The sequence below is a fragment of the Pezoporus flaviventris genome, unplaced genomic scaffold (genome assembly GCF_033815535.1).
Source record: "Pezoporus flaviventris isolate CSIRO_AGI_PZ_B2104156 unplaced genomic scaffold, CSIRO_AGI_Pfla_v1 ptg000800l, whole genome shotgun sequence".
Taxonomy (NCBI): Eukaryota; Metazoa; Chordata; class Aves; order Psittaciformes; family Psittacidae; genus Pezoporus; species Pezoporus flaviventris.
The window spans coordinates 3,109-30,533 of NW_026893345.1; the positions used below are offsets into that span (position 1 = coordinate 3,109).

Below are 27,425 nucleotides of genomic sequence, written 5' to 3' on the forward strand. Positions count from 1 at the left end.
ACAGAGGTAGGTCTATGGGTGCCCCATTGATTCCTATGGGTGCCCCATTGATTCCTATGGGTGCCCTATAGAGCCCTATGGGTGCCCCATTGATCCCTATGGGTGCCCTATAGAGCCCTATGGGTGCCCCATTGAGCCCTATGGGTGCCCTATAGAGCCCTATGGGTGCCCCATTGATTCCTATGGGTGCCCTATAGAGCCCTATGGGTGCCCCATTGATTCCTATGGGTGCCCCATTGATCCCTATGGGTGCCCCATTGATTCCTATGGGTGCCCTATAGAGCCCTATGGGTGCCCCATTGATCCCTATGGGTGCCCTATAGAGCCCTATGGGTGCCCCATTGATCCCTAAGGGTGCCCTATAGAGCCCTATGGGTGCCCCATTGATCCCTATGGGTGCCCCATTCATCCCTATGGGTGCCCTATAGAGCCCTATGGGTGCCCCATTGATCCCTAAGGGTGCCCTATAGAGCCCTATGGGTGCCCCACTGATCCCTATGGATGCCCCATTGAGCCCTATGGGTGCCCCATTGATCCCTATGGATGCCCCACTGATCCCTATGGGTGCCCCATTGATTCCTATGGGTGCCCTATAGAGCCCTATGGGTGCCCCATTGATCCCTATGGGTGCCCCATTGATCCCTATGGGTGCCCTATAGAGCCCTATGGGTGCCCCACTGAGCCCTATGGGTGCCCTATAGGTTCCTATGGGTGCCCCATTGACCCCTATGGCTGCCCTGTAGCACCCTATAGCTGCCTCATAGACCCCTATGGCTGCCCTATAGCTCCCTATGGCTGCCCTATAGCTCCCTATGGCTGCCCCATAGCTCCCTATCTATGGCTGCCCCATAGCTCCCAATCTATGGCTGCCCCATAGACCCCTATGGCTGCCCTATAGCTCCCTATGGCTGCCCCATAGCTCCCTATCTATGGCTGCCCCATAGCTCCCTATGGCTGCCCCATAGCTCCCTATCTATGGCTGCCCCATAGCTCCCTATGGCTGCCCTATAGACCCCTATGGCTGCCCTATAGCTCCCTATGGCTGCCCCATAGACCCCTATCTATGGCTGCCCCATAGCTCCCTATGGCTGCCCTATAGCTCCCTATGGCTGCCCCATAGCTCCCTATCTATGGCTGCCCCATAGACCCCTATGGCTGCCCCATAGCTCCCTATGGCTGCCCCATAGCTCCCTATGTGTCCCCCCCATAGACCCCTATGGGTCCCCCCTTGACTCCATGGGACCCCCCCCCCCCGCCCCCCATAGCCCCAGATGTTCCCCCCCCCCTTACGTCCCCCGGTGACGTCATCACGTTGGACAAACGGCCCCTTGTGGCCGCGCTGGCGGCGCCAGGCGCCGCTGGGACCGCCCCTCCCCCCCCTTCCCCCATGGGATGTGGGGGGCACAGAGGGGGGAGGGGGGCGGAGAGACCCATAGAGACCCATAGAGACCCATAGAGACACATAGGGACCCATAGGGACCCATAGGGACACATAGAAACCCATTGGGACCCATTGGGACCCATAGAGACCCATTGGGACCCATAGAGACCCATAGAGACCCATAGAGACACATAGAAACCCATTGGGACCCATTGGGACCCATAGAGACCCATAGAGACCCATAGAGACCCATAGGGACCCATAGAGACCCATAGAGACACATAGAGACCCATTGGGACCCATTGGGACCCATTGGGACCCATAGAGACCCATTGGGACCCATAGAGACCCATAGAGACCCATAGAGACCCATAGAGACCCATAGAGACACATAGAGACCCATTGGGACCCATTGGGACCCATAGAGACCCATTGGGACCCATAGAGACCCATTGGGACCCATAGAGACCCATAGAGACCCATAGAGACCCATTGGGACCCATTGGGACCCATAGAGACCCATAGAGACCCCATAGAGACCCATAGGGACCCATAGAGAGCCATAGAGACCCATAGGGACCCATAGAGACCCATTGGGACCCATAGAGACCCATAGAGAGCCATTGGGACCCATAGAGACCCATAGAGAGCCATTGGGACCCATAGAGACCCATAGAGAGCCATAGAGACCCATTGGGACCCATAGAGACCCATAGGGACACATAGAGACCCATAGAAACCCATAGAGCCCCATAGACCCCAATGGAGCCCATAAACCCCCTATAGAGCCCCATAGATCCCTAAAGAGCCCCATAGACCCCAGTGGAGCCCCATAGACCCCTATAGAGCCCCATAGACCCCTACAGAACCCCGTAGACCCCACTGGAGCCCCATAGACCCCAATGGGGCCACATAGAGCCCCATAGACCCCAATGGAGCCTCATAGACCCCAATAGAGCCCCATAGACCCCAATGGAACCCCATACACCCCAATGGAACCCCATACACCCCATAGATCCTAATGCAGTCCCATAGACCGCAATGGAGCCCCATAGACCCCCATAGACCCCAATGGAGCCCCATAGACCCCAATAGAGCCCCATAGACCCCAATGGATCCCATAGACCCCATAGCCCCCCCATAGACCCCAATAGAGCCCCATAGACCCCAATGCAGCCCCATAGGCCCCAATGGAGCCCCATAGACCCCTATAGAGCCCCATAGACCCCCATAGACCCCAATGGAGCCCCATAGACCCCAGTGGAGCCCCATAGACCCCAATGCAGCCCCATAGGCCCCAATGGAGCCCCATAGGCCCCAATGGAGCCCCATAGAGCCCCATAGACCCCAATGGAGCCCCATAGACCCCAATAGAACCCAATGGAGCCCCATAGGCCCCAATGGAGCCCCATAGACCCCAATGCAGCCCCATAGGCCCCAATGGAGCCCCATAGACCCCTATAGAGCCCCATAGACCCCAATGGAGCCCCATAGACCCCAATAGAACCCAATGGAGCCCTATAGAGCCCCATAGGCCCCAATGGAGCCCCATAGACCCCAATGGAGCCCCATAGACCCCAATAGAACCCAATGGAGCCCCATAGACCCCAATGCAGCCCCATAGACCCCTATAGAGCCCCATAGACCCCAATGGAGCCCCATAGACCCCAATAGAACCCAATGGAGCCCCATAGGCCCCAATGGAGCCCCATAGACCCCTATAGAGCCCCATAGACCCCAATGGAGCCCCATAGACCCCAATAGAACCCAATGGAGCCCCATAGACCCCAATAGAACCCAATGGAGCCCCATAGACCCCAATAGAACCCAATGGAGCCCCATAGACCCCAATGCAGCCCCATAGACCCCTATAGAGCCCCATAGACCCCAATGGAGCCCCATAGACCCCAATAGAACCCAATGGAGCCCCATAGGCCCCAATGGAGCCCCATAGACCCCTATAGAGCCCCATAGACCCCAATGGAGCCCCATAGACCCCAATAGAACCCAATGGAGCCCCATAGACCCCAATGCAGCCCCATAGACCCCTATAGAGCCCCATAGACCCCAATGGAGCCCCATAGACCCCAATAGAACCCAATGGAGCCCCATAGACCCCAATGCAGCCCCATAGCCCCCCATGGGTCCCCCCACTTATGGGGGGGGGGGGGGGGCGCGCAGGCGCACACACAGGGTCCCATTGTCCTCTATGGGGCCGTGGGAGGGGCAACGGCGCGAGAGGAATGCGCCCCCTAGGGCGTGGGAGGACCCATAGGGGGCGGGGGGGGCGGAGCCAGGGATGGGGTTGGACCAATGGGATCAATGGGGGGGTATTATGGGATGGATGTGGGGCAGGGGGGTGGATGTGGGGTGGATGTGGGGCAGGGGGGTGTTATGGGGTGGATGTGGGGCAGGGGGGTGTTATGGGGTGGATGTGGGGCTGGGGGGTGGATGTGGGGCAGGGGGGTGTTATGGGGTGGATGTGGGGCAGGGGGGTGGATGTGGGGTGGATGTGGGGCAGGGGGGGTTATGGGGTGGATGTGGGGCAGGGGGGTGTTATGGGGTGGATGTGGGGCAGGGGGGTGGATGTGGGGTGGATGTGGGGCAGGGGGGGTTATGGGGTGGATGTGGGGCAGGGGGAGTTATGGGGTGGATGTGGGGCTGGGGGAGTTATGGGGTGGATGTGGGGCAGGGGGTGTTATGGGGTGGATGTGGGGCAGGGGGGAGTTACGGGATGGATGTGGGGTGTTATGGGGTGGATGTGGGGCTGGGGGGTGGATGTGGGGCTGGGGGGTGTTATGGGGTGGATGTGGGGCAGGGGGAGTTATAGGGTGGATGTGGGGCAGGGGGTGTTATGGGGTGGATGTGGGGCAGGGGGAGTTATGGGGTGGATGTGGGGCTGGGGGGAGTTACGGGATGGATGTGGGGTGTTATGGGGTGGATGTTGGGCAGGGGGGGTGGATGTGGGGCTGGGGGGTGGAAGTGGGGCAGGGGGCTGTTATGGGGCGGATGTGGGGCTGGGGGTGTTATGGGGTGGATGTGGGGCAGGGGGGGTGGATGTGGGGCTGGGGGGTGTTATGGGGTGGATGTGGGGTGTTATGGGGTGGATGTGGGGTGTTATGGGGTGGATGTGGGGCAGGGGGGGGTTATGGGGTGGATGTGGGGCGGGGGGGGTTATGGGGTGGATGTGGGGCAGGGGGTGTTATGGGGTGGATGTGGGGCTGGGGGAGTTATGGGTGGATGTGGGGCAGGGGGAGTTATAGGGTGGATGTGGGGCAGGGGGTGTTATGGGGTGGATGTGGGGCGGGGGGGGTTATGGGGTGGATGTGGGGCAGGGGGTGTTATGGGGTGGATGTGGGGCTGGGGGAGTTATGGGGTGGATGTGGGGCAGGGGGAGTTATAGGGTGGATGTGGGGCAGGGGGTGTTATGGGGTGGATGTGGGGCGGGGGGGGTTATGGGGTGGATGTGGGGCGGGGGGGGTTATGGGGTGGATGTGGGGCGGGGGGAGTTATGGGGTGGATGTGGGGCTGGGGGTGTTATGGGATGGGATGTGGGGCAGGGGGGTGGATGTGGGGCTGGGGGAGTTATGGGGTGGATGTGGGGCTGGGGGGGTGGATGTGGGGCGGGGGGGAGTTATGGGGTGGATGTGGGGCAGGGGGGTGGATGTGGGGCAGGGGGGTGGATGTGGGGCTGGGGGAGTTATGGGGTGGATGTGGGGCGGGGGGGGTTATGGGGTGGATGTGGGGCAGGGGGTGTTATGGGGTGGATGTGGGGCAGGGGTATTATGGGATGTGCCCCATAGATCCCCCTCCGCCCCACAGCGCCCCCATGTGGCCGTTCCTCGCTGCCCTCCCCGCGGCGCTGCTGCTGCTGCCCCCAGGTGACCCCAAAACCCCGTTAATAGACCCCAAACCCCGTTATTAACCCAAAACCCCGTTAATAGACCCCAAAACCCCGTTATTAACCCAAAACCTCGTTATTAACCCCCAAAACCCCGTTAATAGACCCAAAACCCCGATAATAGACCCCAAAACCCCGTTAATAGACCCAAAACCCCGTTAATAGACCCAAAACCCTGTTAATAGACCCCAAAACCCCATTATTAACCCAAAACCTCGTTATTAACCCCCAAAACCCCGTTAATAGACCCAAAACCCCGTTAATAGACCCAAAACCCCGTTAATAGACCCAAAACCCTGTTAATAGACCCCAAAACCCCGTTATTAACCCAAAACCTCGTTATTAACCCCCCAAACCCCGTTAATAGACCCCAAAACCCCGTTAATAGACCCCAAAACCCCGTTAATAGACCCAAAACCCCGTTAATAGACCCCAAAACCCCGTTATTAACCCAAAACCTGGTTATTGACCCCAAAACCCCGTTAATAGACCCAAAACCCCGTTAATAGACCCAAAACCCTGTTAATAGACCCAAAACCCCGTTAATAGACCCCAAAACCCCGTTAATAGACACCAAAACGCCGTTATTAACCCCAAAACCCCGTTAATAGCCCCCAAACCCCGTTAATAGCACCAAAAAAAAACGTTATTAACCCCAAAACTCCGTTAATAGCCCCAAAACCCCGTTAATAGCCCCCAAACCCCGTTAATAGCACCAAAAAACTCGTTATTAACCCCAAAACTCCATTAATAGACACCAAAACCCCGTTATTAACCCCAAAACCCGTTAATAGACATAAAAACCCCGTTATTAGCCCCCAACCCCATTATTACCCCAAACACCCCATTATTAGCCCTGAAACCCCGTTATTAGCCACAAAACCCCCTTATTAGCAGGAATAACCCCATTATTAGCCCTAATACCCCGTTATTAGCCCTAATAACCCCATTAATAGCCGTAATAACGCCATTATTAAACCTAATAGTCCTATTATTGCCCTTAATAAACGCCCCGACCCCATTATTCCTGCTAATAACCCCATTATTCCCCCAATAACCCCATTATTACCTGTAATAACTCTATTATTACCCCTAATAACCCCATTATTAGCCCTAATAACCCCATTAACAGCCCTAATAATGCTATTATTAGCCCTAATACCTCCGTTATTACCCCAATAAACTCCCAAAACCCATTATTACCCCTAACAACCCCATTTTTACCCCTAATAACCGCATAATTACCTCTAATAACCCCATTATTGGCCCTAATAACCCCATTAATACCCCTAATAACTCTATTACTAGCCCTAACAATTCTATTCTTAGCCCTAATAAACCTTCAAATCCTATTATTAGCCCTAATAACCGCTTTATTAGCCCTAATAACTCCGTTATTAACCCTAATAACCCCATTATTCGCCCTAATAACCCCATTAATACCCTAATAACTCTATTATTAGCCCTAATAATTCCATTCTTTGCCCTAATAAACCTTCAAATCCCATTATTACCTCTAATAACCCCATTATTACCCCTAATAACTCCATTATTACTCCTTATAAGCCCATTATTACCCCTAATAACCCCATTAATAGCCCTAATAACCCCATTAATACCCCTAATAATCCTATTATTAGCCCTAATAAACGCCCCAAACCCATTATTACCCCTAACAACCCCATAATTATTCCTAATAACTCCATTATTAGCCCTAATAACCCCATTAATAGCCCTAATAACCCCATTAATATCCCTAATAATCCTATTATTAGCCCTAATAAGCGCCCCAAACCCATTATTACCCCTAATAACGCCATTATTAACCCTAATAATCCTATTATTACCCCTAATAAACGCCCCAAACCCATTATTAGCCCTAATAATTCCCTTATTAACCCTATTTCCCCCCTTCCCTAGGCACCCCCGCCTCTCCCTGGGCCGCCTGGATGCCCCCGTCCCTCTCCTCCCTCTCGGGCCCCTGCGTCTCCATCCCGGCCCCATCCATGGGGAGCCCCAAACACCCCCTTATTAGCCCCGAAACCCCCTTATTAGCCCTAATAACCCCATTAATACCCCTAATAGCTCTATTATTAGTCCTAATAATTCCATTCTTAGCCCTAATAAACCCCCAAATCCATTATTACCCCTAATAACCGCCTTATTAACCCTAGTAACCCCATTATTAGCCCTAATAACCGCATTAATAGCGCTAATAACGCCATTATTACCCCTAATAATCGTATTATTAGCCCATATAAACACCCCAAACCCATTATTACCCCTAACAACCCCATAATTATTCCTAATAACTCCATTATTAGCCCTAATAACCCCATTAATAACGCTAATAACGCCATTATTACCCCTAATAATCCTATTATTAGCCCTAATAAACCCCCCAAAACCCATTATTACCCCTAATAACGCCATTATTAACCCTAATAATCCTATTATTACCCCTAATAAACGCCCCAAACCCATTATTAGCCCTAATAATTCCCTTATTAACCCTATTTCCCCCCCTTCCCTAGGCACCCCCGCCTCTCCCTGGGCCGCCTGGATGCCCCCGTCCCTCTCCTCCCTCTCGGGCCCCTGCGTCTCCATCCCGGCCCCATCCATGGGGAGCCCCAAACACCCCCTTATTAGCCCCGAAACCCGTTATTAGCCCTAATAACCCCATTAATACCCTAATAACTCTATTATTAGCCCTAATAATTCCATTCTTTGCCCTAATAAAACCTTCAAATCCCATTATTAGCCCTAATAACCGCTTTATTAGCCCTAATAACTCCGTTATTAACCCTAATAACCCCATTATTCGCCCTAATAACCCCATTAATACCCTAATAACTCTATTATTAGCCCTAATAAACCTTCAAATCCGATTATTAGCCCTAATAACCGCTTTATTAGCCCTAATAACTCCGTTATTAACCCTAATAACCCCATTATTAGCCCTAATAACCCCATTAATACCCCTAATAACTCTATTATTAGCCCTAATAATTCCATTCTTAGCCCTAATAAACCTTCAAATCCCATTATTAGCCCTAATAACCGCTTTATTATCCCTAATAACTCCATTATTAACCCTAATAACCCCATTATTCGCCCTAATAACCCCATTAATACCCTAATAACTCTATTATTAGCCCTAATAATTCCATTCTTTGCCCTAATAAACCTTCAAATCCCATTATTACCTCTAATAACCCCATTATTACCCCTAATAACTCCATTATTACTCCTTATAAGCCCATTATTCGCCCTAATAACTCCATTAATACCCTAAGAACTCTATTATTAGCCCTAATAATTCCATTCTTTGCCCTAATAAACCTTCAAATCCCATTCTTACCCCTAATAACCCCATTATTACCCCTAATAACTCCATTATTACTCCTTATAACCCCATTATTCGCCCTAATAACCCCATTAATACCCTAAGAACTCTATTATTAGCCCTAATAATTCCATTCTTTGCCCTAATAAACCTTCAAATCCCATTATTAGCCCTAATAACCGCTTTATTAGCCCTAATAACTCCGTTATTAACCCTAATAACCCCATTATTACCCCTAATAACCCCATTAATACCCTAATAACGCTATTATTAGCCCTAATAATTCCATTCTTTGCCCTAATAAACCTTCAAATCCCATTATTAGCCCTAATAACTGCTTTATTATCCCTAGTAACTCCGTTATTAACCCTAATAACCCCATTATTCGCCCTAATAACCCCATTAATACCCTAATAACTCTATTATTAGCCCTAATAATTCCATTCTTTGCCCTACTAAACCTTCAAATCCTATTATAAGCCCTAATAACCCCATTATTACTTCTAATAACTCCATTATTACTCCTTATAACCCCATTATTACCCCTAATAACCCCATTAATAACGCTAATAACGCCATTATTACCCCTAATAATCCTATTATTAGCCCTAATAAACCCCCAAAACCCATTATTACCCCCAATAACGCCATTATTAACCCTAATAATCCTATTATTACCCCTAATAAACGCCCCAAACCCATTATTAGCCCTAATAATTCCCTTATTAACCCTATTTCCCCCCCTTCCCTAGGCACCCCCGCCTCTCCCTGGGCCGCCTGGATGCCCCCGTCCCTCTCCTCCCTCTCGGGCCCCTGCGTCTCCATCCCGGCCCCATCCATGGGGAGCCCCAAACACCCCCTTATTAGCCCCCGAAACCCCCTTATTAGCCCTAATAACCCCATTAATACCCCTAATAGCTCTATTATTAGCCCTAATAATTCCATTCTTAGCCCTAATAAACCCCCAAATCCCATTATTACCCCTAATAACCGCCTTATTAGCCCTAGTAACCCCATTATTAGCCCTAATAACCTCATTAATAGCGCTAATAACGCCATTATTACCCCTAATAATCGTATTATTAGCCCATATAAACACCCAAACCCATTATTACCCCTAACAACCCCATAATTATTCCTAATAACTCCATTATTAGCCCTAATAACCCCATTAATAACGCTAATAACGCCATTATTACCCCTAATAATCCTATTATTACCCCTAATAAACCCCCAAATCCCATTATTACCCCTAATAACGCCATTATTACCCCTAATAACCCCATTAATACCCCTAATAACCCCATTAATACCCCTAATAACGCCATTATTAGCCCTAATACCTCCCTTCCCTAGGCACCCCCGCCTCTCCCTGGGCCGCCTGGATGCCCCCGTCCCTCTCCTCCCTCTCGGGCACCTGCGTCTCCATCCCGTGTCGTTTCGGGTACCCCGAAGAGCTTCGCCCCGCTTCCATCCACGGCCTCTGGTACTTCGGGAGCCCGTACCCCAAACATTACCCCCCCGTCGTGGCCCGTTCTCGGGGGGGCCCCGTCCACGAGAGCTTCGAAGGGAGGGCGATGCTTTTGGGGGACCCCAATCGTCGCGACTGCTCCTTGCTGCTGGGCCCCCCATAGGAGCCGAGCTGGCCGGTCGTTATTACTTCCGGGGGGACTTGGGGGGCTACAACCAGTACAGCTTCGCCGAGCACGCTGCCCTTCATGTGTTGGGTATGGTGTGGGGTGTGTGGGGTGATGGGTACCATTAGTGGGGTGATGGGGGGCATTATAGGGGTGATGGGGGGCATTATGGGGGTGATGGGTACCATTATTGGGGTGATGGGGGTCATTATGGGGGTGATGGGTACCATTAGTGGGGTGATGGGTACCATTAGTGGGGTGATAGGGGGTGTTGTGGGGGTGATGGGTACCATTATTGGGGTGATGGGTACCATTATTGGGGTGATAGGGGGTGTTGTGGGGGTGATGGGTACCATTATTGGGGTGATGGGTACCATTATAGGGGTGATGGGTACCATTATAGGGGTGATGGGGGGCATTATGGGGGTGATGGGTACCATTATAGGGGTGATGGGTACCATTATAGGGGTGATGGGTGTCATTATGGGGTGATGGGTACCATTATAGGGGTGCTGGGTGTCATTATGGGGGTGATGGGGGGTGGTATGGGGGTGATGGAGGGCGTTATGGGGGTGATGAGGGGCTTTATGGGGTGATGGGTACCACTATGGGGTGCTGGGGGTCATTATGGGGGTGATGGAGGGTGGTATGGGGGTGATAGGGGGTGTTATGGGGGTGATGGGGGCATTATGGGGGTGATGGGGGTGTTGTGGGGGTGATGGGTACCATTATAGGGGTGCTGGGTGTCATTATGGGGGTGATAGGGGGTGTTATGGGGGTGATGAGGGGTGTTATGGGGGTGATGGGGAGTTGTATGGGGGTGATGGGGGGGTTGTGGGGGTGATGGGGGTCATTATGGGGCTGATGGGGGTCATTATGGGGGTGATGGGGGTCATTATGGGGGTGCTGGGGGGCATTATGGGGGTGATAGGGGGTGTTATGGGGGTGATAGGGGGCGTTATGGGGGTGATGGGGGGTGTTATGGGGGTAATGGGTACCACTATAGAGTGTTATGGGGGTGTTATGGGGGTGATGGGGGTGGTATGGGGGTGATGGGGGGTGGTATGGGGGTGATGGGGGGTGTTATGGGGGGTGATGGGTACCACTATGGGGTGCTGGGGGTCATTATGGGGCTGATGGGGGGCATTATGGGGGTGATGGGGGTGGTATGGGGCTGATGGGGGGCATTATGGGGGTGATAGGGGGTGTTATGGGGGTGATGGGGGCATTATGGGGGTGATGGGGGGTGTTGTGGGGGTGATGGGTACCATTATAGGGGTGCTGGGTGTCATTATGGGGGTGATAGGGGGTGTTATGGGGGTGATGAGGGGTGTTATGGGGGTGATGGGGAGTTGTATGGGGGTGATGGGGGGGTTGTGGGGGTGATGGGGGTCATTATGGGGCTGATGGGGGTCATTATGGGGGTGATGGGGGTCATTATGGGGGTGCTGGGGGGCATTATGGGGGTGATAGGGGGTGTTATGGGGGTGATGGGGGGTGTTATGGGGGTGATGAGGGGCTTTATGGGGTGATGGGTACCACTATGGGGTGCTGGGGGTCATTATGGGGGTGATGGAGGGTGGTATGGGGGTGATAGGGGGTGTTATGGGGGTGATGGGGCGTTATGGGGGTGATGGGGAGCGTTATGGGGGTGATGGGGGGTGTTATGGGGGTGATGGGTGCCACTATGGGGTGCTGGGTGCTTTGGGTACCATTATGTGTACCCCATCCCCACCCCATCCCCCCCATTCCCCCCATCACCCCCCATTCCCCCCCCTTCCGCCCCACATCCCCCCACTCCCCACCCCACAGAGGAACCCACCCTCGAGCTCCCCCCGGCTCTGGTAGCCGGGCGCATGGCGGAGTTTCGGTGCCGCGTGCCGGACAACTGCCCCCATCTCCTGCCCCACATCTCCTGGGACGGGACCCACGAGCTTCCCGACCTTTCCCAACGGGAATCCCGCCTCAACGCCCACGGCGACGCCTCCCTCCTGGCCCTGCTCCGCTTCCGGCCGCGACGCCACGACGACGGGCGCCGCCTCCGCTGCCGCGTGGACTTCGACAACAGCTCCTTGGCCTTCCAGGCCTCCGTGGCGCTCGATGTGCACTGTGAGATATGGGGTGGGCGATGGGGGGTGATTTCGTTGAGGTTTGGGTCAATTTCGTTGGGTTTTGGGTCAATTTTGTTGAGTTTTGGGTCAATATCATTGAGTTTTAGGTCATCTTCGTTGAGTTTTAAGTCAATTTTGTTGAGTTTTAGGTCATCTTCGTTGAGTTTTAAGTCAATTTTGTTGAGTTTTGGGTCATCTTCGTTGAGATTTGGGTCAACTTTGTTGAGTTTTAGGTCATCTTCGTTGAGATTTGGGTCAACTTCGTTGAGTTTTGGGTCATCTTCGTTGAGGTTTGGGTCAACTTCGTTGGGTATTGGGTCAATTTCGTTGAGTTTTGGGTCAATTTTGTTGAGTTTTGGGTAAATTTTGTTGAGTTTTGGGTCATCTTCGTTGAGTTTTAGGTCATCTTCGTTGAGGTTTGGGTCAATTTCGTTGAGTTTTGGGTCAACTTCATTGAGGTTTGGGTCAATTTCGTTGAATTTTGGGTCAACCGTTGAGTTTTGCATAAATTTCGTTGAGTTTTGCATAAATTTCGTTGAGTTTTGGGTCAACTTCGTTGAGTTTTAGATCAACTTCGTTGAGTTTTGGGTCAATTTCGTTGAGTTTTGGGTCAACCGTTGAGTTTAAGTCAACTTCGTTGAGTTTTGCGTAAATTTCGTTGAGTTTTAGGTCAACTTCGTTGAGTTTTGGGTCAATATCATTGAGTTTTAGGCCATCTTCGTTGAGTTTTAAGTCATCTTCATTGAGTTTTGGGTCAATGTTGTTGAGGTTTGGGTCAATTTCGTTGAGTTTTAGGTCAACTTCGTTGAGTTTTGGGTCAACTTCCTTGAGTTTTAGGTCAACTTCCTTGAGTTTTGTGTCAATTTCCCTGAGATTTTGTCTATTTCTGTGAGTTTTGGGTCAATTTCCTTGCATTTTGGGTCAATTTCATTGCGTTTTGGGTCAATTTCTGTGAGTTTTGGGTCGATTTCATTGCGTTTCGGGTCGATTTCCTTGCGTTTTGTGTCGATTTCCTTGCATTTTGGGTCAATTTCCTTGTGTTTTGTGTCAATTTCCTTGCATTTCAGGTCAATTTCATTGCATTTTGGGTCAATTTCCGTGAGTTTTGGGTCAATTTCCTTCAGTTTTGGGTCAATTTCCTTGCATTTTGTGTCGATTTCCTTGAGTTTTGGGTCAATTCCCTTGCATTTTGTGTCAATTCCCTTGCATTTCAGGTCGATATCCTTGAGTTTTGGGTCAATTCCCTTGCATTTTGTGTCGATTTCCTTGAGTTTTGGGTCAATTCCCTTGCATTTTGTGTCAACTCCCTTGCATTTCAGGTCGATATCCTTGAGTTTTGGGTCAATTTCCTCGCATTTTGTGTCGATTTCCTTGCATTTTGGGTCAATTCCCTTGCATTTTGTGTCGATATCCTTGAGTTTTGGGTCAATTTCCTTGCATTTTGTGTCGATTTCCTTGAGTTTTGGGTCAATTCCCTTGCGTTTCGGGTCAATTCCCTTGCATTTTGGGTTGATTTCCTTGCGGTTTTGGGTCAATTCCCTTGCGTTTTGGGTCAATTTCCTTGAGTTTTGTCTCGATTTCCTTGCGTTTTGTGTCAATTCCCTTGCGTTTTGGGTCGATTTCCTTGAGTTTTGGGTCAATTTCACTGAGATTTTGTCAATTTCCTTGAGTTTTGTGTCAATTTCCTTGCGATTTGTGTCAATTCCCTTGCGTTTCAGGTCAATTTCATTTCATTTTGTGTCGATTTCCTTGAGTTTTGGGTCAATTTCCTTGCGTTTTGTGTCAATTCCCTTGCATTTCAGGTCGATTTCCTTGAGTTTTGGGTCAATTCCCTTGCATTTTGGGTCGATATCCTTGAGTTTTGGGTCAATTTCCTTGCATTTTGTGTCGATTTCCTTGAGTTTTGGGTCAATTCCCTTGCATTTTGTGTCAATTCCCTTGCATTTCAGGTCGATATCCTTGAGGTTTGGGTCAATTTCCTCGCATTTTGTGTCGATTTCCTTGCATTTTGGGTCAATTCCCTTGCATTTTGTGTCGATTTCCTTGAGTTTTGGGTCAATTCCCTTGCGTTTCATGTCAATTCCCTTGCGTTTCGTGTCAATTCCCTTGCGTTTTGGGTCGATTTCCCCTCACTTTCATCTCACCCCATTGCATGTCCATATCCCCCCCCCCCCAAGTCCCCCCACAGGTGCTGTCGGTGGAGGGCCCTCCGGAGGCCTTGGAGGGCTCGGCGGCGGCGCTGGCGTGCGTTGCCGAGGGGCGGCCGGCGCCGTTGCTCTCGTGGTTCCGTGGGGCAGCGTTGCTGCGGGAGGAGCCGGGGGCCGAGCGCCTCGAGCTGCCCCTGCCCCACCTGGCCCCCGACGACGCCGGCACCTACGTGTGCGTGGCCGAGAACCGGCACGGCAGCCACAACCGCAGCCTCGAGCTGCACGTGGCCTGTGAGTCACCATGGGGGGCGCTATGGGGTGGTCAATGGAGGGGTCTATGGGGTCTATTGGGGTCTATGGGGTCTATTGGGGTCTATGGGTGTCTATGGGGTCTATTGGGGTCTATTGGGTTCTATTGGGGTCTATTGGGGTCTATTGGGGTCTATTGGGGTCTACTGGAGTCTATTGGAGTCTATTGGGGTCTATTGGGCTCTATTGGGCTCTATTGGGCTCTATTGGGGTCTATTGGGGTGTATTGGGGTCTATGGGGTCTATTGCGGTCTATGGGGTCTATTGGGGTCTATGAGGGTCTATGGGGTCCATTGGGGTCTATTGGGGTCTATGGTATGGGGTCTATGGGGTCTATCGGGGGCTATGGGGTCTATTGGGGTCTATGGGGTCTATGGGGTCTACATGTGCGTGGCCGAGAACCGGCACGGCAGCCACAACCGCAGCCTCGAGCTGCACGTGGCCTGTGAGTGGCCATGGGGGCGCTATGGGGTGGTCAATGGAGGGGTCTATGGGGTCTATTGGGGTCTATGGGGTCTATTGGGGTCTATGGGTGTCTATGGGGTCTATTGGGGTCTATTGGGTTCTATTGGGGTCCGTTGGGGTCTATTGGGGTCTATTGGGGTCTACTGGAGTCTATTGGAGTCTATTGGGGTCTATTGGGCTCTATTGGGCTCTATTGGGCTCTATTGGGGTCTATTGGGGTGTATTGGGGTCTATGGGGTCTATTGCGGTCTATGGGGTCTATTGGGGTCTATGAGGGTCTATGGGGTCCATTGGGGTCTATTGGGGTCTATGGTATGGGGTCTATGGGGTCTATCGGGGGCTATGGGGTCTATTGGGGTCTATGGGGTCTACATGTGCATGGCCGAGAACCAGCACGGCAGCCACAACCGCAGCCTCGAGCTGCACGTGGCCTGTGAGTCACCATGGGGGGCGCTATGGGGTGGTCAATGGAGGGGTCTATGGGGTCTATTGGGGTCCGTTGGGGTCTATTGGGGTCTATTGGGATCTATGGGGTCTATTGGGGTCTATGGGGTCTATTGGGGTCTATGGGTGTCTATGGGGTCTATTGGGGTCTATTGGGGTCTATTGGGGTCTATGGGGTCTATGTGTGCGTGGCCGAGAACCGGCACGGCAGCCACAACCGCAGCCTCGAGCTGCACGTGGCCTGTGAGTCACCATGGGGGGCGCTATGGGGTGGTCAATGGAGGGGTCTATGGGGTCTATTGGGGTCTATGGGGTCTGTTGGGGTCTATTGGGGTCTATAGGGGACTATGGGGTCTATTGGGGTCTATGGGAGTCTATGGGGTCTATTGGGTTCTATTGGGGTCTATTGGGGTCTATTGGGTTCTATTGGGGTCCGTTGGGGTCTATTGGGGTCTATTGGGGTCTACTGGAGTCTATTGGAGTCTATTGGGGTCTATTGGGCTCTATTGGGCTCTATTGGGCTCTATTGGGGTCTATTGGGGTGTATTGGGGTCTATGGAGTCTATTGGGGTCTATGGGGTCTATTGGGGTCTATGAGGGTCTATGGGGTCCATTGGGGTCTATTGGGGTCTATGGTATGGGGTCTATGGGGTCTATAGGGGGCTATGGGGTCTATTGGGGTCTATGGGGTCTATTGGGGTCTATTGGGGTCTATTGGAGTCTATGGGGTCTACGTGTGCGTGGCCGAGAACCGGCACGGCAGCCACAACCGCAGCCTCGAGCTGCACGTGGCCTGTGAGTCACCATGGGGGGCGCTATGGGGTGGTCAATGGAGGGGTCTATGGGGTCTATTGGGGTCTATTGGGTTCTATGGGGTCTATGGGGGTCTATGGGGGTCCTAGGGGGTCTATGGGGTTCTATTGGGGTCTATTGGGGTCTATGGGGTTCTATGGGGTCTATTGGGGTCTATAGGGGTCTATTGGGGTCTATGGGGTCTATGGGGGTCTATGGGGGTCCTAGGGGGTCTATGGGGTTCTATTGGGGTCTATGGGGTCTATTGGGGTCTATAGGGGTCTATGGGGGTCTATTGAGGTCTATTGTGGTCTATGGGGTGTATGGGGGTCTATTGGGGGTCTATTGTGGTCTATGGGGTCTATGGGGTCTATGGGGGTCTATTGGGCTCTATTGGGGTCTATGGGTTCTATGGGTCTCTATGGGTCTCTATGGCGTCTACAGCGATCTATGGGTCTCTATGGGTCCCTTTACCACTGTCCCTCTCCCCCTCCAGTCCCCCCTCGCCCCCCTGGCTCAACGGCACCCTATGGGTCGTGGCGGGGGAGCTGCTGTGGCTGCGCTGTGGGGCTCGGAGCCACCCGGTCCCCACATGGGGTTCTATTGGGCTCTATTGGGCTCTATGGGGTCTATTGGGGGCTATGGGGTCTATTGGGGTCTATGGGTGTCTATGGGGTCTATGAAGTCTATTGGGTACTATGCGGTCTATTGGGGTCTATGGGGGTCTATGGGTTCTATTGTGGTCTATAGGGGTCTATGGGGGTCTATGGGGTCTATATGGGTCTATGGGGGTCTATGTGGTCTATATGGGTCTATGGGGGACTATTGGGGTCTATTGGGGTCTCTGGGGGTCTATTGGGGTCTATGGGGTCTATGGGGGTCTATAGGGGTCTATGGGGTCTATTGGTGTCTATGGGTTCTATGGGTCTCTATGGGTCTCTATGGCGTCTACAGCGATCTATGGGTCTCTATGGGTCCCTTTACCACTGTCCCTCTCCCCCCCCAGTCCCCCCTCGCCCCCCCTGGCTCAACGGCACCCTATGGGTCGTGGCGGGGGAGCCGCTGTGGCTGCGCTGTGGGGCTCGGAGCCACCCGGTCCCCACATGGGGTTCTATTGGGCTCTATGGGGTCTATTGGGGTCTATGGGGGTCTATGGGGTCTATTGGGGTCTATGGGGGTCTATTGGGGTCTGTGGGGGTCTATGGGGTCTATGAGGTCTATTGGGTGCTATGGGGTCTATTGGTGTCTATTGGGGTCTATGGGTGTCTATGGGGTCTATGAAGTCTATTGGGTACTATGCGATCTATTGGGGTCTATGGGGGTCTATGGGGGTCTATGGGGTCTACTGTGGTCTATAGCGGTCTATGGGGGTCTATGGGGTCTATATGGGTCTATGGGGTCTATGGGGGATTATTGGGGTCTATTGGGGTCTATAGGGGTCTATGGGGTCTATTGGTGTCTATGGGGTCTATTGGGGTCTATGGGGTCTATTGGGTTCTATGGGGTCTATTGTGGTCTATAGGGGTCTATGGGGGTCTATGGGGTCTATTGGGGTCTATGGGGGTCTATTGGGGTCTATGGGGGTCTATGGGGTCTATATGGGTCTATGGGGTCTATGGGGGATTATTGGGGTCTATTGGGGTCTATGGGGGTCTATTGGGGTCTATGGGGTCTATTGGGGTCTATGGGGTCTATGGGGGTCTATTGGGTTCTATTGGGGTCTATTGGGGCCTATGGGGTCTATGGAGGTCTATGGGTTCTATTGGGGTCTATAGGGGTCTATGGGGTCTATTGGGGTCTATAGGGGTCTATGGGGGTCTATTGAGGTCTATTGTGGTCTATGGGGTGTATGGGGGTCTATTGGGGGTCTATTGTGGTCTATGGGGTCTATGGGGTCTATGGGGGTCTATTGGGCTCTATTGGGGTCTATGGGGTCTATGGGTCTCTATGGGTCTCTATGGCGTCTACAGTGATCTATGGGTGTCTATGGGTCCCTTTACCACTGTCCCTCTCCCCCTCCAGTCCCCCCTCGCCCCCCCTGGCTCAACGGCACCCTATGGGTCGTGGCGGGGGAGCCGCTGTGGCTGCGCTGTGGGGCTCGGAGCCACCCGGCCCCCATCGTGAGCCTGCTTCGAGCCGGAGCCCTGGTAGCGAGCGCTCGCTACGAGCCCGCAGTGAGCTGGGAGCTGCCCCACGCCCGCCCCATAGATGGGGGGCAGTACGAGTGTAGGGCGGAGAACGGGCACGGCCACAGCAGCCTCAGCTTTAACGTCACAGTGGAGTGTGAGTCGTCATTGGGGCGGGGTTATGGGGCGGGGTTATGGGGTGGGGTTATGGGGCGGGGTTATGGGGCGGGGTTATGGGGTGGGGTTATGGGGTGGGGTTATGGGGTGGGGTTATGGGGCGGGGTTATGGGGCGGGGTTATGGGGCGGGGTTATGGGGTGGGGTTATGGGGTGGGGTTATGGGGTGGGGTTATGGGGTGGGGTTATGGGGCGGGGTTATGGGGTGGGGTTATGGGGCGGGGTTATGGGGTGGGGTTATGGGGTGGGGTTATGGGGCGGGGTTATGGGGCGGGGTTATGGGGTGTGGTTATGGGGAGGGGTTATGGGGTGGGGTTATGGGGCGGGGTTATGGGGCGGGGTTATGGGGCGGGGTTATGGGGGTAACTGTGGGGGGGGTATGGGGGGTATGGGGGGCTATAGGGGTATCTATGGGAGGTATGGGGGGCTATAGAGGGTATCTATTGGGGGTAACTATGGGGGGTATAGGGGGTATCTATGGGGTGGTATCGATGCCCTTAAGGTGGTATTGGGGTCCCTATGAGTGTCCTTAAGGTGGTATTGGTGCCCTTAAGGTGGAATTGGGGTCCCTATGAGTGCCCTTACGGTGGTCTTGGTGCCCTTAAGGTGGTATTACCGTCTTTAAGGTGGTATTGCTGCCCTTAAGGTGGCATTGGGGTCCCTATGGGTGCCCTTAAGGTGGTATTGGGGTCCCTATGGGTGCCCTTAAGGTGGTATTGGGGTCCCTATGAGTGCCCTTAAGGTGGTATTGGGGTCCCTATGGGTGCCCTTAAGGTGGTATTGGGGTCCCTATGAGTGCCCTTAAGGTGGTATTGGGGTCCCTATGGGTGCCCTTAAGGTGGTATTGGGGTCCCTATGGGTGCCCTTAAGGTGGTATTGGGGTCCCTATGGGTGCCCTTAAGGTGGTATTGGGGTCCCTATGGGTGCCCTAAAGGTGGTATCGATGCCCTTAAGGTGGTATTGCTGCCCTTAAGGTGGTATTGCCGTCCTTAAGGTGGCATTGGGGTCCCTATGGGTGCCCTTAAGGTGGTATTGGGGTCCCTATGGGTGCCCTTAAGGTGGTATTGGGGTCCCTATGGGTGCCCTTAAGGTGGTATTGGGGTCCCTATGGGTGCCCTTAAGGTGGTATTGGTGCCCTTAAGGTGGCATTGGGGTCCCTATGACTGCCCTTAAGGTGTTATTGGGGTCCCTATGAGTGCCCTTAAGGTGGTATTGGGGTCCCTATGGGTGCTCTTAAGGTGGTATTGGGGTCCCTATGAGTGCCCTTAAGGTGGTATTGGGGTCCCTATGAGTGCCCTTAAGGTGGTATTGGGGTCCCTATGGGTGCCCTTAAGGTGGTATTGGGGTCCCTATGAGTGCCCTTAAGGTGGTATTGGGGTCCCTATGGGTGCCCTTAAGGTGGTATTGGGGTCCCTATGAGTGCCCTTAAGGTGGTATTGGGGTCCCTACGGGTGCCCTTAAGGTGGTATTGGGGTCCCTATGGGTGCCCTTAAGGTGGTATTTGGGTCCCTATGAGTGCCCTTAAGGTGGTATCGATGCCCTTAAGGTGGTCTTGGGGTCCCTATGGGTGCCCTTAAGGGGGTATTGGGATCCCTATGGGTGCCCTTAAGGTGGTATTGGGGTCCCTATGGGTGCTCTTAAGGTGGTATTGGGGTCCCTATGAGTGCCCTTAAGGTGGTATCGATGCCCTTAAGGTGGTATTGCTGCCCTTAAGGTGGTATTGCCGTCCTTAAGGTGGCGTTGGGGTCCCTATGGGTGCCCTTAAGGTGGTATTGGGGTCCCTATGGGTGCCCTTAAGGTGGTATTGGGGTCCCTATGGGTGCCCTTAAGGTGGTATTGGGGTCCCTATGGGTGCCCTTAAGGTGGTATTGGGGTCCCTATGGGTGCCCTTAAGGTGGTATTGGTGCCCTTAAGGTGGCATTGGGTCCCTATGACTGCCCTTAAGGTGTTATTGGGGTCCCTATGAGTGCCCTTAAGGTGGTATTGGGGTCCCTATGGGTGCCCTTAAGGTGGTATTGGGGTCCCTATGGGTGCCCTTAAGGTGGTATTGGGGTCCCTATGGGTGCCCTTAAGGTGGTATTGGGGTCCCAATGGGTGCCCTTAAGGTGGTATTGGTGCCCTTAAGGTGGCATTGGGGTCCTATGACTGCCCTTAAGGTGTTATTGGGGTCCCTATGAGTGCCCTTAAGGTGGTATTGGGGTCCCTATGGGTGCCCTTAAGGTGGTATTTGGGTCCCTATGGGTGCCCTTAAGGTGGTCTTGGGGTCCCTATGGGTGCCCTTAAGGTGGTCTTGGTCTCTCTATGGGTCCGCCCCCCATAATACCCCCCCCTTTTTCCACCCCCCCCCCCCAACCCCACCCCCAGACCCCCCCCGAACTCCTCCCCGACTCCCACTGCACCCCTGGCGGGGAAGGAGCTCGGTGCCTGTGCTCGGCCCGCGCCGTCCCCACGGCGTCCTTGGCCTTCGAGCTCCCGTCCCGTAACGTCACCGTGAGCGAGGGACACCGGGACTTCCGGGCCGCCCTGCCCCCGGCCCCACGGCCACCGTCACGGCCATCCGAGCCTCCGTGGGGCGCTCGAGCCCCATCTCGTCATCCTCTGCCGGGCCCACAACGAGCACGGCAGCGCCCGGCTGCAGCTCAGATTCCAACATCCAGGTAAGGGTTGCAATGGGGGGCGCCGGGGGGGGTCCGTTGATGCTCTATTGGTGCCCCATTGATGCTCTATTGGTGGCCCATTGGTGCCCCATTGATGCTCTATTGGTGGCCCATTGATGGCCAATTGGTGGCCCATTGATGGACCATTGATGACCCATTGATGCTCTATTGGTGCCCCATTGATGGTCCATTGATGCTCTATTGGTGCCCCATTGGTGCCACATTGATGCTCTATTGGTGCCCCATTGATGCTCCATTGATGCTCTATTGGTGCCCCATTGATGCTCTATTGGTGGCCCATTGATGGCCAATTGGTGGCCCATTGATGTTCTATTGGTGCCCCATTTGATGCTCTATTGGTGCCCCATTGGTGCCACATTGATGCTCTATTGGTGCCCCATTGATGCCCCATTGATGGCCAATTGGTGGCCCATTGATGCTCTATTGGTGCCCCATTGATGCTCCATTGATGTTCTATTGATGGCCCATTGATGCCCCATTGATGCTCCATTGATGTCCCATTGATGCTCCATTGATGCTCTATTGGTGCCCCATTGATGCTCCATTGATGGCCCATTGGTGCCCCATTGATGCTCCATTGATGCTCTATTGGTGCCCCATTGATGGCCCATTGATGCTCTATTGGTGCCCCATTGATGCTCCATTGATGCTCTATTGGTGCCCCATTGATGCTCCATTGATGGCCATTGGTGCCCCATTGATGCTCCATTGATGCTCTATTGGTGCCCCATTGATGCTCCATTGATGGCCCATTGGTGCCCCATTGATGGCCCATTGATGCTCCATTGATGCTCCATTGATGGCCCATTGGTGCCACATTGATGCTCCATTGATGTTCTATTGGTGCTCCATTGATGCTCCATTGGTGGCCCATTGGTGCAACATTGATGCTCCATTGATGCTCTATTGGTGCCCCATTGATGCTCCATTGATGCTCCATTGATGCTCCATTGATGGCCCCATTGATGGCCCATTGGTGCTCCATTGATGGCCCCATTGATGCTCCATTGATGTTCTATTGGTGCCCCATTGATGCTCCATTGATGGCCCATTGGTGCCACATTGATGCTCCATTGATGTTCTATTGGTGCCCCATTGATGCTCCATTGGTGGCCCATTGATGGCCCATTGATGCTCTATTGGTGGCCCATTGATGCTCTATTGGTGCCCCATTGATGCTCTATTGGTGGCCCATTGATGCTCTATTGGTGCCCCATTGATGCTCCATTGGTGGCCCATTGGTGCCCCATTGATGGCCCATTGATGCTCTATTGGTGGCCCATTGATGCTCTATTGGTGGCCCATTGATGCTCTATTGGTGCCCCATTGATGCTCTATTGGTGGCCCATTGATACTCTATTGGTGCCCCATTGATGCTCCATTGGTGGCCCATTGGTGCCCCATTGATGCTCCATTGATGCTCTATTGGTGCCCCATTGATGCTCTATTGGTGCCCCATTGATGCTCCATTGATGCTCCATTGATGCCCCATTGATTCTCCATTGATGCCCCATTGATGACCCATTGATGCCCCATTGATGCTCCATTGATGCTCCATTGATGGCCCCATTGATGGCCCATTGATGCTCCATTGATGACCCATTGATGCTCCATTGATGCCCCATTGATGACCCATTGATGCTCCATTGATGACCCATTGATGCTCCATTGATGCTCCATTGATGGCCCATTGGTGCCCCATTGATGACCCATTGATGCTCCATTGATGACCCATTGATGCTCCATTGATGCCCCATTGATGCTCCATTGATGCCCCATTGACACCCCATTGATGCCCCATTGACACCCCATTGACGCCCCATTGACGCCCCATTGATGCCCTGTTGATGCCGGTAATTACCCCCTTGGGGGTCGTTAATACCCCCTTGACACCCCCCACCCCCCCCCCCCTTTTATTGCCCCACAGGGGGTCTGGTTTGGGCTAAGGTGGGGCCGGTCGGGGCCGTTGTGGCCTTCGCCATCGTCATCGCCGTCGTGTGCTACCTCAGCCAGAGCCGCCGCAAGTGAGACACGCCATGGGCGATATCGTGATATATGGGGGGGGGGGGGATTGCGATATATGGGGCGGTATCGCGATATATGGGGGGGGGTATCGCGATATATGGGGGGGGTATCATGATATAGAAGATGGAGGGCTATCGCGATATATGGGGGATATCGTGATATATGGGGGGTATCGCGATATATGGGGGGATATCGTGATATATGGGGGTATCGCGATATATGCGGGGGTTATCGTGATATATGGGGCGGTATCGCGATATATGGGGGATATCGTGATATATGGGGTATCGCGATATATGCGGGGGTTATCGTGATATATGGGGCGGTATCGCGATATATGGGGGGTATCGAGATATATGGGGGGGATTGCGATATATGGAGGGGTATCGGGATATATGGGGTGCCATGATACATGGGGATATGGTGATACATGGGGTTGTCGCGATATAGGGGGGTATCATGATATATGGGTTAACATGATATATGGGGATAGGGTGATATATGGGGTTGTCGCGATATAGGGGGCGGTATCGTGATATATGGGTTAACATGATGTATGGGGATATGGTGATATATGGGGTTGTCGCGATATAGGGGGTGGTATCGTGATATATGGGTTAACATGATGTATGGGGATATGGTGATATATGGGGTTGTCGCGATATAGGGGGCGGTATCGTGATATATGGGGTACCACGATATATGGGGATATGGTGATATATGGGGTAGTCGCGATATAGGGGGATATCATGATATATGGGGTGGTATCATGATATATGGGTGGGCACAGCAATATATAGGGGGCATACCGACATATGGTGGAGTATTGTGATATATGGGAGGGCAGAGTGATATTTGGGAGGGTAAAGCGATATATCGTGATATATGGGTGGTATCGCGACATAAGGGAGGGGTATCGCGATATATGGGAGAGGTATTGTGATATATGGGGGGGTATTCTGATATATGGGGGGGTATCGCGATATATGGGGTATTGTGATATATGGGGGGCTATCGCGATATATGGGGTATTGTGATATATGGGGGGGTATCGCGATATATGGGGTATTGTGATAGGGTGTTATCGCGATATATGGGGTATTGTGATATATGGGGGGAAAGAGGGCATCCCCATCCTTAGCTCCGCCCTACGGGATAGGGGGTGGGTTGAGGAGTGGGAGGGGCCAAGGTGGGGGTCAGAGGTCACGTGACCCTTGACCCGCCCCCCCCCCCTCCATTCATGCAGGAAGGCGGCGGGAAGCCCAGAGGTGACCCCGGTGCAGGGGGCGGAGCCTGAGCCTGAACAGCGCCCCCTGCAGGTGGGGAGGTGTCAATGGGGGGTGGGGGGTGGGGGGGGTGTGGGGGGTGGGGGGGTGGGATGTGGGGGGTGTGGGGGTGTGGGGGGTGGGGGGTGGGATGTGGGGGGTGGGATGTGGGGGGTGGGATGTGGGGGTGGGATGTGGGATGTGGGGTGTGGGGTGCGGGATGTGGGGGGTGGGATGTGGGATGTGGGGGGGTGGTGGGGGTGGGATGGTGGGGGGTGTGGGGGGTGGAATGTGGGGGGTGTGGGGGGTGGAATGTGGGGGGTGTGGGGGGTGGGATGTGGGATGTGGGGTGCGGGATGTGGGGTGTGGGATGTGGGGTGTGGGATGTGGGGACATGGGTTGACCCATATGTCCACGTGCGTACCTGTGTGTGCTATGTCCATGTATGTTCCATGCATGTTGCATGCATGTATGTCCATGCACGTAACACGTATGTTCCACGTATGTAACACCTGTGTTCCATGTACGTAACACGTATGTTCCATGTAACACGCATTTAACATGTATGTTCCAGGTAACACGCACGTAACGCATATGTTCTATGTAACACGTATGTTCCACGTATGTAACACGCATGTTCCATGCACATTCCACGTATGTTCCACGCATGTAATACATATGTGACACTTATGTGACATGTATGTCACACGTATGTAACATGCGCGTTCCACGTATGTAACATGGGCGTTCCAGTATGTTACATGCATGTTTCATGTATATCACACGCATGTTCCACAGATGTAACACGTGCGGTCCACGCATGCAACACGTACGTTCCACATAACACGCATGTTCCATGTATGTAACACGTATGTTCCACCTATGTAACACATATGTCCACATCACACATATGTTCCGTGTATGTCACACGCATGTAACATGTATGTAACACGCATGTAACACGTATGTAACACGTATGTAACACGCATGTAACACGCATGTTCCCCTCCCCCAGCCCCGCTGGCTGCGCGGCGCCGTCGGCCGCTGGGCGCTGGGGGTGGGGGAGGGCCGGGAGCCCCCCCGGACCCTGCCCCTCCCCCCAAGCCCAGCCGGGACCCCCCCGAGGAGCCCCCCGAGTATGCGGAGATCCGGGTCAAGTGACCCCGCCCCCCTCTGGCCACGCCCCCTCCTCCCATTCATCCCCATAGAGACCCCATTGTGGCCTATGGGGGCTCTAAGCCCCGCCCACCCGCCTTTAGCCACGCCTCCTCCTCCCATTCATCCCCATAGACACCCCATTGTGGCCTATGGGGGCTTTAAGCCCCGCCCACCGCCTTTAGCCACGCCTCCTCCTCCCATTCATCCCCATAGACACCCCATTGTGGCCTATGGGGGCTTAAGCCCCGCCCACCGCCTTTAGCCACGCCTCCTCCTCCCATTCATCCCCATAGACACCCCATTGTGGCCTATGGGGGCTTTAAGCCCCGCCCACCCGCCTTTAGCCACGCCCCCTCCTCCCATTCATCCCCATAGACACCCCATTGTGGCCTATGGGGGGCTTTAAGCCCCGCCCACCGCCTTTAGCCACGCCCCCTCCTCCCATTCATCCCCATAGACACCCCATTGTGGCCTATGGGGGCTCTAAGCCCCCGCCCACCCGCCTTTAGCCACGCCCCCTCCTCCCATTCATCCCCATAGACACCCCATTGTGGCCTATGGGGGCTCTAAGCCCCGCCCACCCGCCTTTAGCCACGCCTCCTCCTCCCCCATTCATCCCCATAGACACCCCATTGTGGCCTATGGGGCCTCTAAGCCCCGCCCACGCCTTTAGCCACGCCCCCTCCTCCCATTCCTCCCCATAGACACCCCATTGTGGCCTATGGGGGCTCTAAGCCCCGCCCACCCGCCTTTAGCCACGCCTCCTCCTCCCATTCATCCCCATAGACACCCCATTGTGGCCTATGGGGCCTTTAAGCCCCGCCCACCGCCTTTAGCCACGCCCCCTCCTCCCATTCCTCCCCATAGACACCCCATTGTGGCCTATGGGGGCTCTAAGCCCCGCCCACCCGCCTTTAGCCACGCCCCCTCCTCCCATTCCTCCCCATAGACACCCCATTGTGGCCTATGGGGGCTCTAAGCCCCGCCACCCGCCTTTAGCCACGCCTCCTCCTCCCATTCATCCCCATAGACACCCCATTGTGGCCTATGGGGGCTTTAAGCCCCGCCCACCCGCCTTTAGCCACGCCCCCTCCTCCCATTCATCCCCATAGACACCCCATTGTGGCCTATGGGGCCTTTAAGCCCCGCCCACGGGACTTTAGCCACGCCCCCTCCTCCCATTCCTCCCCATAGACACCCCATTGTGGCCTATGGGGGCTCTAAGCCCCGCCCACCCGCCTTTAGCCACGCCCCCTCCTCCCATTCATCCCCATAGACACCCCATTGTGGCCTATGGGGGCTTTAAGCCCCGCCCACCCGCCTTTAGCCACGCCCCCTCCTCCCATTCATCCCCATAGACACCCCATTGTGGCCTATGGGGGCTTTAAGCCCCGCCCACCCCGCCTTTAGCCACGCCCCCTCCTCCCATTCATCCCCATAGACACCCCATTGTGGCCTATGGGA

The 27,425-nt window shown here is 53.8% G+C and overlaps 1 protein-coding gene across 1 annotated transcript; it reads left to right on the forward strand.

Annotated features, from left to right (window-relative positions):
• Positions 1-26,012, forward strand: LOC133264382 (Schwann cell myelin protein-like). The gene is given in 14 exon segments (XM_061444328.1): positions 1-6; positions 5,204-5,262; positions 9,985-10,253; positions 10,256-10,369; positions 12,080-12,374; positions 14,554-14,814; positions 18,556-18,814; position 19,271; positions 21,200-21,370; positions 21,372-21,492; positions 23,441-23,537; positions 24,785-24,857; positions 25,819-25,870; positions 25,873-26,012. Coding segments are annotated over 13 exon segments (1,857 nt in total). The 5' UTR covers positions 1-6; positions 5,204-5,210; the 3' UTR covers positions 25,965-26,012.
• The last annotated feature ends 1,413 nt before the right edge of the window (positions 26,013-27,425 follow it).